We start from the raw sequence: 15,718 nt of genomic DNA, 5'->3' as shown, positions 1-15,718 counted from the left end.
TAGGCCTTTTATTTTGGATTAATTTCATTATTATTCTTTTATATTTATTTAAGCTTGATAAATTATCAGTCTTGATTAATCCATTAATTCGATCCAGTTTTTACTAAATTATGGGTTATTATTGTGGGATTATTGCACGAGTAATCGAATTCAGCTATTCCCATTTTTCGAATAAATAGGGCAAGATCTATTAGATTCTCATGTGAGTTGAAACACCCTAAGACGAACGGGTTAGTCATGGTTATTTACCCGATCGTGCAAAACGAGTTTCAGTTTGTTTATTTTGCTTATTTAATCCGAGAGTTAGGATTACTAGTAGAATTTTCCGGACTATTAAGTCGGATTAATCCGAGAGTTATCATTAATTTCACATTCTCATTAATCGAGGATTATCCTCGAACACATATCTTATATTATATTATCGCAATAAAGGTCAAGCGCGAGAGTAATACCTAGACCAGAGCTATTGTACCACAGCAAGAGTTGCTATCTGGTGGGTTTACTTTCATATATTTATCAAATGATTTAAATGTTTCATTTGAACAAGTTACATCATTACGAAATCTTTGAACTGAAAGTTATTTCAATTATTGTCTGCTATAAATGTTTCAGTTTTAGTATGATATATCTATCTGCAATTATAATCGAATTCGGGTCCTAAGCAGTTGATAGCTATCCTGCCAGGGCTAGTGTACACCAGTGACCGTGAGTCATCGAGCGGGTTAGCCGGTCAAGTGTTCGTGAGAGGTGGCCACCTCTCCGGCACAGAGCTTCAGATATGATAGATTACCAGAGAACTTAGACTGCAATCGAACTTTAAGAATCACAAATGATTTCAGTAGGCTTGGGCTTCTTTAATGAAAAAAATCCCTTGCTTTACTGTTTATGATGGCATGACAATTCACAGGTTTATTTAGCATATATATTTTTATACTTAGGCATACGTGCCCACTGAGTACTTTTGTACTCAGCCGTGCATATATTTCTAAATGTGCAGGTTGAGCATCTACCGATGGTGATGAAGTGACAAGCGGAAGCCCTTTTGTCTTATTTTTATCTATTAATGAACTATGGGGATACATGTCTTCATACATGTAATCAGAACCCTTATTTCACTGCGTACTCAGAAATCTTATGTTATTTTGGCTAAGTCGGAGTTATCCGAACTTATTAGTTTATTTGAGTCAGTATGACTAAACCTTCGTTACATTTTAAATATTCATTTCGTTAACAATGATTAAATACAATCCTTCCCTGCTTGATTATCTCCCCGACTTAATTATCCTTAATTAAGTCCGGTCGTGACATCTTATGTAATGAAAAATAATTACTTTTGATCTCATCCTGAAGATAATCTCTCTTTGTCCAGGCTCTGATTACATATGTCTTTTCTAAAACGCTTTCTACTGGTCTCTCCTATATTTCTTTACTTTCCCTGCATGATTTTAGGTTGTCATGTTAAGGGGGAAAATTTTCCATACTTTATAAAATCTTGCCTTCTTAGTTTTTCAGTCGTCCTTTTGGACAGGACTGAGTGTTGGTTTTGGCATCATCAAAAAGGGGAAAATTGTTGGGAGCTTAATGAAATATCATATCCTTAGTTTTAATGATACCAACACTATCTTGTCCCTTTTAAATTAGTCAAAAACTTTTTCGAACTCAAGTGTTAGAGTTCATACTCTTTGCTGTCTGAAGACTGAAGACCACAACTGAGGAAAGCTGGAAAAGACAAGTCAAAATGCAACAATTTTTGACTTAATGAGAGCTTCACTGAACCATCAGTGAAGATTGACGCCGTGATGTAGAGCAGAGGAATCAGCGGATTGATACTCCTGACAAACATAAGTTAACATTCTTCATCAGACTGATTCCCCAAAGATAGCATTAAATGCTTCTGCAACCGCATTAAATGCAGAGATTTTGGAGATCGTCCTTTCTCTGCAGAGAGTTCCTATTTGATGCAACAATGTCTCAAAGGCACCCTACCGGATGTACTATGAGACACCGTTCTTCAGCAACAACAGGAACCTCGAAGATTGCGGACTCAGCCAGATTCAAATCTGCTCTCACAATGGCAGAAACCTTGAAGACCATCTCTCAAACGGATCTATTCAAGACTTCACCTATAAATAGAGCTCAAGGAACAACTGTAATTTTTACCGATTCAAACACACAAGCTGAAACTCTGTCAAAATTGCAACTCAGCCTTCATCTCCTATCAGAAGTTTGAATCGAAGAAGAGAATCATCAAAGCTCAAATCAGTTCACTGATTACACATATTCTCTTAGTTGTTAGGCAAACCCTTATATACCCAAAGCTAAAATTCTAATTATTTGAGAATAAATCTCAGTAATCATACTTGGAAGAATCCAAATCCTTTTTCAAATATCTGTGTTTAAAAACTCAAATGAAACAAAGAATAATTAGACGACACAGGCAACGACATGATGTAAATTTTCAGAAGTGAGAATATATAATACTACCCAACTATCTCAATCTTAATTTACAAAATATCCACTTTTTCTAAATGCTACAACCCATGACCATTCACATTTTTAAATAATAAAAGGTACACTGACTAACCTTAAACTTTGCGTCCCTTGTGTGTGTCAGATTAAATAATAAAAGGTACACTGACCATTCCTATTTTGGGTATGTATGCGTTAATTTTTGGCGGAATGAAGTATAAATTTAATAGAATTGTTTGCGCAAAGTTTTTGAAATTGTGGGCATAATATTGTTTGTTAATTGATTGCGCATAGTTTTGTTTGCTAATTGGGAATTTGCCCAAATTCTCATTTAATAGAATTGGTTTGCGCAAAGAATTATTTGGGCATTGCGCATAGAAATTAATTGTGCATACAAATCAATTCTGCATAAGAACAACTGCGCAAAAAAAAAAATACAAATTAAATGAGAAACAAATATACACATTAAACTATAAATGCGCAAAAACAATGCGGGAAATCCAAACAATGCGGAAAATCTATTCCGTCAAGTATGCGCACAAATAATAATTTTGCGCATAGTTATTGCTCATTATAACATCTATGCGGAAAAAATTATCCCCGTCAAATAAGGGAACAGTGCGCAGAACTGAAATTCCAAATTATATTTCAAACACCCAATCATTGTTGTCCATGAATGACACGAAACACAACTTTTTCCTGACAAAGAAATATTTAAAAAATAGAATGGATATGGGGTGTAGCAAAAATAAAAAGTGGATATTTAATAAATATATTTTTGAAAAGGTGGGTAGTTTAGAATTCCTCCCTTTTAAGAAGCCAATTTCAAAATAAATAAATAAATATATTATTAGAGGCTAATAATTAATTATAGTATAAGGTTGTCAGTCCGTGACGGGGCACATGTATGGCCACCATTCTTCCGATAAGAGTAGGGAACCCAAAACACCACCACACGCCACACGCCACACGCCCATATAATTCCTTTTTCCTTTTTTTATTTCTAATTTGTGAATCTAATACCAAAAAGTGGAATTAATGGCGGTTCTAAGTTTGGCAGCAAGTAAGTCACTGTTCCCGTCATCATGTTGGTCTGAGAGTCGCAGGAATTTGCATTCGCGCGGCGGCGTAGTGCGGTGTGGGATAGCGGAGGCGTCGGGGCAGCCGGCGCCGATGGGGCAGAAGACCAAGTACAAGGACGGGGTGTTTGAGAGGGTGTTCATGAGCCTCTTCTCGCGGAAGATGGAGAAATTCGGGCGCGGCCGAGAACCGGAGAAGGGGCTCTTCGACTGCGACTACGACTCCTTTGTGGAAGTGTCTCGGAGTGTGATGGAAGGAAGGACGCGTTTGCAGCAGCAGCAAGTTGTGAGGGAGGTGCTCCTCTCCATGCTCCCTCCTGGCGCCCCTGCTCAAGTAACATTTACGATTGTATCCCAATTTATACAATACTATAGTTTACTATCTGCATCATTGGACATCGACCTTAATAATTACTCTCTCACTTCCATTAAAACTGTCATATATTTTATTTTGAGTCATTTTACTACAAACGATATGTTTTAATAAATAAAAATAATTATACTTTCTTTTTAATCCTTGTACCCAAAAATTATTGGAGAACGATAGTCGAACGGAGGGAATATTATTCAATTATCATACCATTAAGAAGTGTTGACTCATTATGCTGAAAATACATTTGGATAAGTCAAATCGATTTTGTTTAAGAAAAAAAAAAACCAAAATGGCTGGAAACATCACTGTGCTGGGAGTGCTTATTAAGAATAACAGTACTATGGTACAATTGTTAAATAATAATGAAAGTATAGGTACTCGTCTATAACTTCCTATATATTAAAGTATAATTGTAAAAAATTCAAACACATTATGGTGTAAAATAGTACTTTTTTGATTTTATTATTGGTATAAGGAGTGGTGATATGTGATAAATAAAGTAGGATGGGTAATATGTATTGTATATATTTTGTATGGCAGTTCAGAAAACTGTTTCCGCCGACGAGATGGGCTGCAGAGTTCAATGCGGCATTAACCGTGCCTTTCTTCCACTGGTTGGTTGGCCCTTCTGAGGTACATATTTTTGAAACAATATACTTATGTGACTATTTTGAAAAAGAAAATATAATATTTGACCATTAATTGAAAAAATACAAAATTTGATCATTTTTTATGTTTTAGGAATGTTTTGCCTTTTATTAGGGCAGAGCACATTCGGGTCGAATTCGGATTTGCACGCGGATTAGGCATACATGGCACCATTAGTGTCATATACTCATTGCTGCACGAATAGTACTTATGGTCATATTAGTGTCATTAGTGTCATACGAATGATACTTATGGCATATTAGTGTCATGTGTGCTGATATTATTTAGACGAGAATAGTTATATAACCATTTTGAATAGTTTTCCATAGGGTTTAGATTATCCATTTACGGTTTAGATTCCCATTTAGGGTTTAGATTATCCATTTAGAGTTTAGATTCTCCATTTTGTGTGTAGTACGAATGGTACTTATGACCATATTAGTGTCATTAGTGTTGTATACTCTCTTATGTGATGTTGCACGAATGTGACTGATGGCCATATTAATGCCATTAATGTCATATACTTGGATTTTTTTTTTCGATTAGCATATATGACACTATTAGTGTCATATGTGCCTAACCCGCGCGCAAATTTGAATTCGACCCAAATCCGGTCCTTCCTAATTAAGGGCAAAACAATCTTTACAAGTCATAAATGGTCAGATTTTGTGGTTTTGTCAATTACTCGCCAAATATTGTGTTTTCTTGTTCAAAATGGCTATTTAAGAAACGCTCTCTTATATTTTTATACTTTCCCCTCTCTGTCTCTCTCTCTCTATATATATATGTATATATAGGAGCGCGCTCCAGTGAGACCCCTTATTTTTCGTGTAACATGAGGACAATGAATAAGACATATAATACTAATGAACAAGACGTATATCTAACGAACAAGATGTATATACTGATGAAAAGCGAAATTTAAAAAATTGGTAATGAACAAGACATATATACTGATGAATAAAGCAGTATATACTGATAAACAATGCGGTATATACTGATGAATAACAAAATTTAAAATATTCTGCTCCCTCCAGGATTCGAACCCTGAAAAAAAAATCTCCCTCCTGATACAATATCAGCCATAGGATTGATAAAATAAACACACCAGATCGTGCCCTAGATCTCACTAAAATTAAGGGGTCTCATTGGAGCGGCCCCCTGTATATATATATATATATATATATATATATATATATATATATATATATAGGGTTGAGTTCAACAGAGAATTATCTTTTTCGAGAGAACGAACAAATCTATGTATTTTACGAACAAATCAACATAAGTAATGAACAGACGTATTTAATAAAAATATAGAAAAATTCGCCACCAGCAGGATTCGAACCCGGGGCAAATTGTTGTTCATGCGGTACATTGATCTGTTCATTAAAACTATAGATCTGCTCGTTTTTATTTTGCGAATTCTCTATTCTCCACAATATTTAGCTTCTCTGTTGAACCCTTCTCTATATATATATGCTCATTTTCTCTCTCAAATATCTTCATCTCTTTCTATTTTGGTCCGTCTCCAATACAACTTTTTAACCTATTTTTAGAAACAATTCCACTAATTATCATCCTTACAATCTTCATTTTTTATTAGACTCATTCTCCACTCAACAAATACACGACTATCTTTTACTAAAATTCGTCGCATCACCCTAGAAAGACGGTTATTCTGGGGGAAGTACAACATATTTGATTACTACTAAATCTATATGCCCTTTTACTAGAGAAAATGTTGTTATAGATATTCGCATAATTAGTTGCATATATATTTTAAATTAAAAATTTATAAGAGAAATTACAAAAATAATATTGCTATTCAGTAGGTTGTGGAGGTAGAAGTAAACGGAGTGAAGCAAAAGAGCGGTGTCCTCATCAAGAAATGCAGGTACCATACGTTATTGGATTTAATGGGTTAGTATATACGTAAAACACATGAACTTAATTTATTAGATTATGTTAGTTTCTTTTATTCTTGAATAGTTAATAATAATTTATGAATGTTGAAGGTACTTGGAGAACAGTGGGTGCGTGGGAATGTGCGTGAACATGTGTAAAATACCAACACAAGATTTTTTCACCAACGAGTTTGGCCTTCCATTGACCATGAACCCAAGTACTACTTTACATATATCCACACAGTTACCCTTTTACCACTTAAACATAATTAATTTTATATTTTCACGTCGCAGATTTTGAAGACATGAGTTGTGAGATGATATACGGACAAGTTCCACCACGCTTTGAGGATGATCCAGTATCAAAACAACCTTGTTTACCCAAATTTTGTAAGTTTTTTTCTTTATATCTTGGATTCTATATATATATATATATAGATATGCTAATATGGTCAGCTTCTCGTAATATCATAGTACCAAATTTAGACCACATATTTTATGTATGTGACACACTAAAAACGTGACACGTTCCAAGACAAAAAATCAAGGAGGGCTATTATTGTCGTCCCTTCAAAATCACATAACCCCGTGTCGGCAACATCTGCGCGCCATGGGTGAGCTCATGCCGGCAACATCGCCGAGCCCGTCCCAAGTGATAATGTTGGAGCAACTAATTTCATGTGCATATTTGTGTTACAATGTATGCATATTTGTATTCAATTATATATATGCATATTTTCATTTAACAATATGCATATATTTTTAAACACAACCCTCGATGACGGCATTGCCCGCGCCGAGTGGTGGTATCGAATATGCATATTTGTGTTCAACATTACGCATATACTCCCTCCGTCCCTAAAAATTGTGGACCAAAAAAGATGACACGAGTTTTAAGAAGAAATGTGGTTGTTGGGTTTAAATGGAGATTGGGTACCACACTTTTTTGTGAATAGTAAGAGGAAAAGTTTGTGGGGTCATTTTCAAATAAGAAAAGACCACAATATTAATTTCAGGGACGTTTCAATATAGTAATAAAGCCATAATTTTTAGGGACGGAGGGAGTATTTGTTTAATAATATAAATATAAATAATGCGTTAAAACATTTAATAAAAGGCAAAAATCCAAAAATCGTTAGATTTTTAAGGTAGTATAGTACCTCTCCGCATTTTTTGTGCGGGAAGGGTTCTATCACATATTGCGTTTTTATGTGTACAGATGAACAAAATGTGTAGTCTAAATTGGGTACTATATATTACCTAAAGCTTGAATATTATATGATCTCATTCATATATTCTAATATGATGGAATTTTACTGGTGTCATGTTAAAATATATGAGTGAATATCTACGCAAAAGAATTTGAAATATATATACTATCTATATCGGTTTATTCTCTTATCTTGCTAATCATATACTTATTTTAACCTTCAGGCTCCATTGCAAACCCTAATTCCAGTCTCTGTCCCAAACTAAAAGCATGATATTTTGGTGGCAGCAACTATTACATTCTCCGAAGTAGCCATTCTTTCATCACATATTATATAAATTTCATGTGGTATATATACACTCAATATTCCTTAACTAGTCTATTGCTCTTGAAATACCAGATAAAATATTGTATCTTTACTTTTCAATATTAGATTAGTACGTGTATATTTGTGGACTCACTATCGTATAATTAGTAGCACAATTCAGAAAATAATTTTTTGACATTATGGACGTAATGTTTTCGTTTAATTTTTCCTTTTAAGTTTAGGTCGGAGAATGAGGTGATTGAAATTTGTATTCTAGTCTCTATTCTCTTCTCTTACAAAGAGAATGTATGGAATATGACGAAGCTACGAAACTTATGATTCTTAGACATGATGTTTTAAATATCTAGTCGTGTCAATTTACTTAGTAAAGGACAAACAGTATCCACTAGTTTAAAAAAGGCTAGGGAAAATTTACGTATACACGATTCTTACAATTTACTTAGACATGATTCTTACAATTTAAACCTCACTTTTAAAAGTTGACATTTTAATAAATACACAACATATATTCGAAACTCTTTTTTTTTTCTTTCTTTTCTTGGATCTCAATTTTTCTTTTCCTCGTCTGTTAACATTCATCATCGTTACTCAACTAAAATCAACCAACCATACTAAAAAAAAACCTTTTAAGGACATTGATAAATGTCTTAAATTAGTACCTATAACAACATTTGATCTATCTCCACAGTGATTTTAAATATCGCCTGTTTGAGTGTAGCTAAAGCCCCTTTTAGGTATAAAGATACTAGAAAGTGTCATTTTAGATATCGTCTGACTTCCATAACTCAAAGTTATTGTGACACGGGGAGCTCTTGTAGGAATATTAAAGTTAATAAATACTCGATATGCCCGAGGATCGTCTCTTGGATTAGCTAAATTTACCATACATGGAATAAACCTAGCATGCTCTTATTAATTTAAATACTGCGCAGATGAGTTCAGAAACACCTGAAGAATTACTAAGAATTCATCAATTCATTGCTGAATAGGGCAGCAAATTTTAACGCTTCTTTTGACCCCACAAACGACCTTCAATCGTATTTTTCCCATAAATACGGAATCTTCGGCATCGAAAGAGCTTTCCGTGGCCACCTATTTCACCTCAATCGAAGTTCTGTAGAGGAAGTTATGGCCGTTCTTTGGAGACTGCCAGAACTTGATTTTCTGCGAAAATCTTACTTCAGCTATGATCTTCTACACTTTGTCCCGCTCAATCAACGACGCCAGATGGACAACGATCCTCGAAGAGACGCCGCTTTTTCTACTGCTCTCACAGAAAATCTAGTTTATGATTTTACGTATATTCTATTCTGAGAGCAGATAACTATATTTATAATTATAAATACAGAGTCTGGGCCTTTTATTGAGTTGGGCTTATTTTTTGTCCTGCTTCTTCGTAATTTAATTTACGTTCGGTAGTTCTGTTCTGAGAGCTGGTCCGTATTTATAATTATAAATACAGGATATGGGTCAGGCTTATGAATTGGACTAATTTTTCTCCTACAGGGCTCAGTAGTCTTTGGCCCAGCCCATGGATCAAATACAAAGAATAAAGATGGGCCTCAAATGAATTAATTCTTATGATCAACCCAGATCATAATTAATTCATAAATATTAATTCATTCCACTAGATAATCAATATTAATTTCTTATTAATCCTCTAGTAGTACCACCCAACCTTATTATTGCACCTGAACTTAATCAACCTGCACGGTTTAGTGCAATAAACCTTTTGAGCTCCTTAAGGAAATGTTATCATCATATACTGGATATGGTCACCTAATACACTTTACCAAATGCAATATATAAATTGTTATAACCCAAGATACAGAGTACTCAAGTTAATATGTAACTATCACCCATAGTAAATCAAAGTGATACACAAATTTATATATACACCTGAAATTATATTAGGACTTAGGTCCCGTTATGTCATTGAGATCTTGATCCTTCACTTAGGTCAGACAGAAGAATACATCTCATTGTAATCCTATCAATACGTTTACATGTACCAGTATAGACAAGTAGTCAAGACAAACTACTTCCATCTATACTGCAGTATAAAACAACAACTTGTGCTAGAGTCGTCTCGACTGTGATCAATTTTATATCTCATAAGGTTATTTCAATTATATGGTCTTCTGTGATCTACAACACAACACATAATCTACTTATATAGAGATAATCAGACATATATGCAATTAAGTTCAATTCAGATCGGAGATGAGATAGTGAACTTAGGAATCATTGTATACAAGCATAAAAGTTCTTGTTTTCAGTATACAAATCAAAAAATCTCCCACTTATACTAAATGAAACTTTTAGTATACAATGTGTCTATTTACTAAACACCCTAACACTTCTTCCATTTATACTTAAAGTTTCTTAAGTGTGTGGCATCAATCTCATTCCATCTTTCAATGACCATTTGCGATAAGCCTTTTGTGAAAGAATTAGTAAGCTTCTCCAATATGTGTTAATTCATTCTATGAGCACATAACCTCGATTTACGAATAATTGTATAACTTGGTACTTACTCTCCATGTGTTTGACCCCTTGTGATTCTACGATTCCTTAGAGTTTGCTACTGCACTTGAGTTATCAGTGATTATCTCATAAAAACTAGGAACCACTCTTAGATCCTGGAGATAGTGGCCAAATTAAAAACGGTTTTTACCTCCCAAGGAAACCACATAGCTCGAGGTAATTTTACTTTGTTCCAGTCAGCTTGAAAATCTGACTCCGTATAATCCAACGGAACTAAGTTGTCTAACTGGTAAACTATCCTTATTCTCTAGTCAAAGACTTGAGAATATAATTTATCACGGTCTAGTGTCCTTAACTAGGACTATATTGATATCTTACAACCATGCTAACTGCATAGCAAATATAAGATCTCGTACATAGCAATCCATACATGAGGCTATCTACTGCAGAAACGTAGAATACTGCATTCATTCCCTCAACCTCAACAGGAATCTTAAGAAATATGTCGTTAGATAAAGAAACACCACGACTGAAAGATTGCAATCTTTTCTTGGCGGTATACATGCTAAAATGAGTATTTACAGTATCAATGTAAGACACTCGAGATAAGCCCAACATCTTTTCTAGTGATCCCCTATAACCTTGATCACAAAGATGTATACTGATGTGCTCGGATTTTACACCCTTTAATTCACGAAGAGAGGAAATCACCTATGGTATACGATCAATCGAGAGGGAAATGGCAAATTGCTAAGGTAGGGGAAAAGAGAAATTGTATTAAGTTCAATCTAGTCTCTCTTACATGTATGACTGCATTCCCTATTTATAGACATATACAACGGGGGTAAATTAGTAATTACACGGTTGATAGTGACCCTGGAAATTAAGGGAAATCTTCGAGGTTGTTATTGATTAGTTACGCTTCCAGCTCTTCCCAGCACTGCGCGCATCTACCAGCCCTGAATCTTTCCTCCTGACTACGCCAGCCCTGCCCAAGTCCTAGTGTTGCCTCTTTCCTGCTTCATTCCAGATCTGACCCTTTGCCTGTTCTCCTTCTTTCTATCACAATCAGCCCTAACACTTATAGCGTTCGAATCCTCTCGTAATGGCCCTAAAGCTCCTGCCATTCACGCTTTCCTCCAAAAATACTATTCAAGCTCTTTTTCTCACTTTCGTTTCCAGCGCTGATGACTTCGATGCTATCAGGTATACCTTATGCATATTTTACTCCTCATCAGCTACTCCTCTCCCAGTCTGATTGAGCGTTCTCGCTGCTTACGCTCAATTGGTTATTTGACGCCTCCCCTTCATTTGTCACCACTATTTTTTCCCTTCTGCCGAACATTAAATACTTGTCAGTTAAATGGACCCCAGTCGATCTAATCATCTTCCCCTTTTCAAAAACAGGCGCCTCTTCAGTTGTAACCCCCATTTCAAAATGCCACATATCGCTCTTCGATTGGACCGGTGGAACCCTCGTTCTCCGCGCCGCCCTCACGTATATATATCTGTTCTTCGTCTTTATTCCGCCATTTTTTCACCTTCAGCATTCCTATTCATCCTCCATAGCTTTCCCAATCATTGTATGCTCCCGCAACTTGTTCGACGCCTCCTCGATGCTTGTTGGGTTTTGTTCACTCCTTTCACGTTTCCTCAACTGGATTTAGGTATTGCCTCTGTTCTCCCTTCCTTGGGTTGTGTGACTGTAGGCCTAGGTCGCCCTTTCTATTTTTTGAAGAGTTTTAGGTAGATAATCATAGAAAACCATAAAAATATCTTCCTACTATGTTCATTCGTCGATTATGAGCGTGGGGGACATGAAGCGATTGGAAAAGGCCCTGCGGGAGCTTATCTCTGGTTTGACCTTTCGTCTTCCCGATAAAAAATCCTTTGAAGGTCCCTCCAAGTTACGGGAGAACAGTATTGTTCTATGGGAGCAACAAGCAGTGGCAGGGCTATGCTTACCCCCACCCCCATTCCTCGTAGAAGTCTGTAACTACTTTCTTATTCCCTTTTATCAGCTCGCCACTTCAGCTCTCCAAAGAGCGTTCTTCTTCCACATTCTGTTAAGATACCATGGCTGCCGAGATACAGCAGAGCTGTTCTGCCGAACCCAAATCCTAAAGAAGACCAACACCCATTACAGCTTTTCCACCAACAAGAAGTTTAAAACCACCTTCATGAGCAAATTACCCTCTTCCGACAAAATTTTTGTAAATAAATACTGTAGAGTTTCCACAGATAAAGGGACGTGGCGTGCCTTTGCCGAGGTCACTGATATGATCTGGCACCTAGAAAGGCACAACCGGCCACTTCGCTCTATTCCTCCCGCTTCCGACCATGACCTAGACAATTTTTTCCGACTCAACTCCCTCCATTCTTCCGATCCTTTCCCCTCCAGGCGCTTGGAAGAAAATAACTCAGCCCTGGCGGAAAACGGGTTGTTCTCTCGTTTTCCCAATTCTAGGATAGGTAAGGAAACTATTTTTTGCTTCTCTCCCCTTTGTTCTATTGTTGTTGTTGTTGTTGTTGTTGTTTTTTATGTGTGCATAATAATAAGATATGCCCAATGCTGACTCGCTTTTTCTTGTCTCAGAAATGGATTGGATGGCAGACTGCGAAGGTCTCCTTCCAGCCCCGGTAGCCGAGGACGAAGCCAGGGCTGGAACACCCAGGGATGACATTCCTCGGGATGTTCCTTCCGAAGCTGACACGTCCAACATGGTCAGTGATACTTAGGAGTTTGGGGGCCCGACGGAGATCCTTTCCTGCATTGACATCCCCATGACTGATGGTGTCTCCTCAGTCCCGATTTCCTACATGCCTTTCCACCCCGATCCTCACCGTCCCAACCCTGTTTTGGAGCAAATCACCCATATTTTCACCGTCCACACAGGGCTACGAGACGAGGATGAAGATGAGCCGGTTGAAGGGGAAATGGAGATCCTCGATGTGAAGCCGGTGTCTACTCTTCACCCGGGGGCTGCTAAGACTGATCCGAAGAGGAAGAATAGGGACCTCTCCAAAGAGAGAGTGAATGCCCTTGCCCGTAAAAGAAAGGGCGATTCGTCTGGGCAAGGCTGCTGCCCAAGAGCCAGAGCTGCCAGGAGGTGGTGCCGAGGACCGGACCACCCTACTGATCAGTCCCATCTCCACCATGGAGGGGCGGTAATACTACGAACAAATGTTAACCCAGGTTCACCCGGATGATCAAGCCATCGTTCGTAAGGCCTCGGGCAAGGTGCTAGCTGAATCGCTGAGCCGCGCTTACATGACGGTATACTTTCTTCCTTCCTTGGTGTCTTCGTGTCCTTCCTCTTATTTCCTTACTAACCTTCTGTGAATCCCCAGGAGGAGGCCCAGAAGGCAGAGGCTCTGCACCGGGTGGAACTTTTTGATGAAGTAGAGGGAAATTTGCATGAGGCCAAGTCTGCCCTGGCCCTTAAGGAGAAAGAGGCCTCCCAAGCAGCTTCTCGCCTCAGTGAGGCAGAGGCAGAGTTGGCCCGTGCTCAGACCAGACTGGTAGAACTAGAGGTTGAGAACAACTCCTTGGAGTCTGCCCTTCAAGAGGCAAAGCGGGAGACTCATGAGTTGGGCTATAGATTCAAAGAACGCTACTCCAAGGAGTACGACGAGTCTAAGAGACGGTGGAGGGAGGCCCACATCAGAGCCCACCGAGAGGGATATATCTTCGGGATCTGTGACCAACAACTGGAGTTCTTCCTGTCGCCCCAGGGTCATCAATTTCTCAAGATCCTCTTTGAGGGGACAGTGGATGCCTTCTGCAAAACTCCCGACTTCCTACGGAGGTTTCTCCCTTCCATGGCCTATATAATAATGGAAATTGGTCGCAAAAGGGTGAAGATGTCTAGAGCCACTACCGAACAAGTGGCAAAGCTGGATCTGCGGGCCTTGATGAGGTCTTTGGACAACAAAGCTCTGTGCGTGAAGCTGGGCATAGACCCCAAGGCTCCCGCCAGCCCTGAATGGTGGTATCCAGCACGGGACTGTGCCTTTCAACAATTTACTGTGGGACTCTGCTCTGAAGATGTCCCCACGGAGCCTATCTTCTCCAGCCCTTTTCTTGAGATCCTTCAAGAATTTTTGCAAGATCTATCGGGGGATAGAGCTGCGCCCCGGTCCTTTGCTGAATTTGGGCTTTACCCCCCCAAGCCTCTGTTATCTGACCTGGCCAGCCTTCCCGCTTCCCGAAAAGAAGTCCCTCAAGAACTAGCCAAGTTATACAAGGACGAGGCCAACTTTACACACTCTCTGGTCGGGGATTTGTCCAAAGATCCGAACCCTTTCCCCAATGTTGACGCCTCCAGGTCCTCACCTATTTTCAATGAAGGTCCCTTCTCTGCCTCTTCCGGCCTTGGACCCTCCGGCTCTGCTCCTTCCAGCTCTGCTTCTCCCTCCGTTTCCTTTCCAATCCGAGACTGCCCCTTCTCCTTAGATAGGCTAGAAAGTATATGTATTTTTATTTCTAGAGATCATGTGTCTACATATCCCTTTTGATTCTGTATATGTACAAACTTAATATTCAATGTGAATTTCTTAACCCTTTTGCTATTCTTAGTTTATTTGTTATGATAAACTTGTTGTTGGTGATAAATTGATTCCACCTCCCCCTGTTTTTATCATTTTCTCATTTTGAACAAGTACTCGTGCTAGATTAGCTTTGAGAGCTTAGACTTGATCGATATTTAGAATTCTAAGTCTCTTGACGCCCGCGCCAAGCCAGCTCTGGGGGCTCGGACTTGGCTATTTTCTGAAATCTTGACCATTCTGGATGCTCGCGCTAAGCCAGCTCTGGGAGCTCGGACTTAGGCGTCACTTCAAATTCTGATCTGCTTAGTGCCCGCGCTAAGCCAGCTCTGGGAGCTCGAACTTAGACGACACCTGAAAAATTTAACCCTCTTAATGCCCGCGCTTAGGCATGTCTGGGAGCTCGCACTTAGGAGACTTTTAGGTCCTATGTGCTCACGCTACTACCAGCACTAGGATCTGGTGTAGGCAGCTGCACGCGCTAAGCGAGCTCTGGGAGCTCGAACTTAGGCGACCTTCTAAAATTTTCTGCCACTTAATGCCCACGCTAAGGCAGCTCTGGGAGCTCGCGCTTAGGCGACTTTTAGGTCCTACATGCTCGGGCTACTACCAGCACTGGGATCCGGTGTAGGCAGCTGCCCGAGCTAAGCCAGCTCTGGGAGCTAGAAC

The 15,718-nt window shown here is 38.5% G+C and overlaps 2 protein-coding genes across 3 annotated transcripts; both read left to right on the top strand.

Moving 5' to 3' along the window:
* The first annotated feature begins 3,339 nt into the window (after positions 1-3,339).
* LOC130992886 (beta-carotene isomerase D27, chloroplastic) lies at positions 3,340-8,194 on the top strand. Of its 2 annotated transcripts, XM_057917646.1 has the most exons (6): positions 3,340-3,882; positions 4,462-4,554; positions 6,405-6,466; positions 6,588-6,694; positions 6,771-6,866; positions 7,911-8,194. In XM_057917646.1, the coding sequence occupies exons 1-6, from the start codon at positions 3,508-3,510 to the stop codon at positions 7,958-7,960; spliced, it is 783 nt and encodes a 260-aa protein (XP_057773629.1). In that variant the 5' UTR covers positions 3,340-3,507; the 3' UTR covers positions 7,961-8,194. The 2 variants fall into 2 exon arrangements, with proteins under 2 accessions (XP_057773629.1, XP_057773628.1); XM_057917645.1 differs by having other exon boundaries at positions 6,771-8,194.
* A 4,909-nt stretch (positions 8,195-13,103) lies between these two features.
* On the top strand, positions 13,104-15,113 carry LOC130992883 (uncharacterized). The gene is made up of 2 exons (XM_057917641.1): positions 13,104-13,778; positions 13,853-15,113. The coding sequence occupies exons 1-2, from the start codon at positions 13,686-13,688 to the stop codon at positions 15,017-15,019; spliced, it is 1,260 nt and encodes a 419-aa protein (XP_057773624.1). The 5' UTR covers positions 13,104-13,685; the 3' UTR covers positions 15,020-15,113.
* Positions 15,114-15,718: the final 605 nt, after the last annotated feature.

This window comes from Salvia miltiorrhiza, chromosome 7, assembly GCF_028751815.1.
Source record: "Salvia miltiorrhiza cultivar Shanhuang (shh) chromosome 7, IMPLAD_Smil_shh, whole genome shotgun sequence".
Taxonomy (NCBI): Eukaryota; Viridiplantae; Streptophyta; class Magnoliopsida; order Lamiales; family Lamiaceae; genus Salvia; species Salvia miltiorrhiza.
The sequence above is the reverse complement of the archived record's forward strand: the minus strand, read 5'-3'. Positions and strand labels throughout refer to the sequence as shown.

Excerpts from the sequence above, each read along its gene's own strand:
- LOC130992883 (XM_057917641.1), top strand. The coding sequence starts at position 13,686 with ATGTTAACCCAGGTTCACCCGGATGATCAAGCCATCGTTCGTAAGGCC. Across the intron at positions 13,779-13,852 it reads TGAGCCGCGCTTACATGACG|GAGGAGGCCCAGAAGGCAGA; the intron begins GTATACTTTCTT and ends GTGAATCCCCAG.
- LOC130992886 (XM_057917645.1), top strand. The coding sequence starts at position 3,508 with ATGGCGGTTCTAAGTTTGGCAGCAAGTAAGTCACTGTTCCCGTCATCA. Across the intron at positions 3,883-4,461 it reads CTCCTGGCGCCCCTGCTCAA|TTCAGAAAACTGTTTCCGCC; the intron begins GTAACATTTACG and ends TTTGTATGGCAG. Across the intron at positions 6,695-6,770 it reads TCCATTGACCATGAACCCAA|ATTTTGAAGACATGAGTTGT; the intron begins GTACTACTTTAC and ends TTCACGTCGCAG.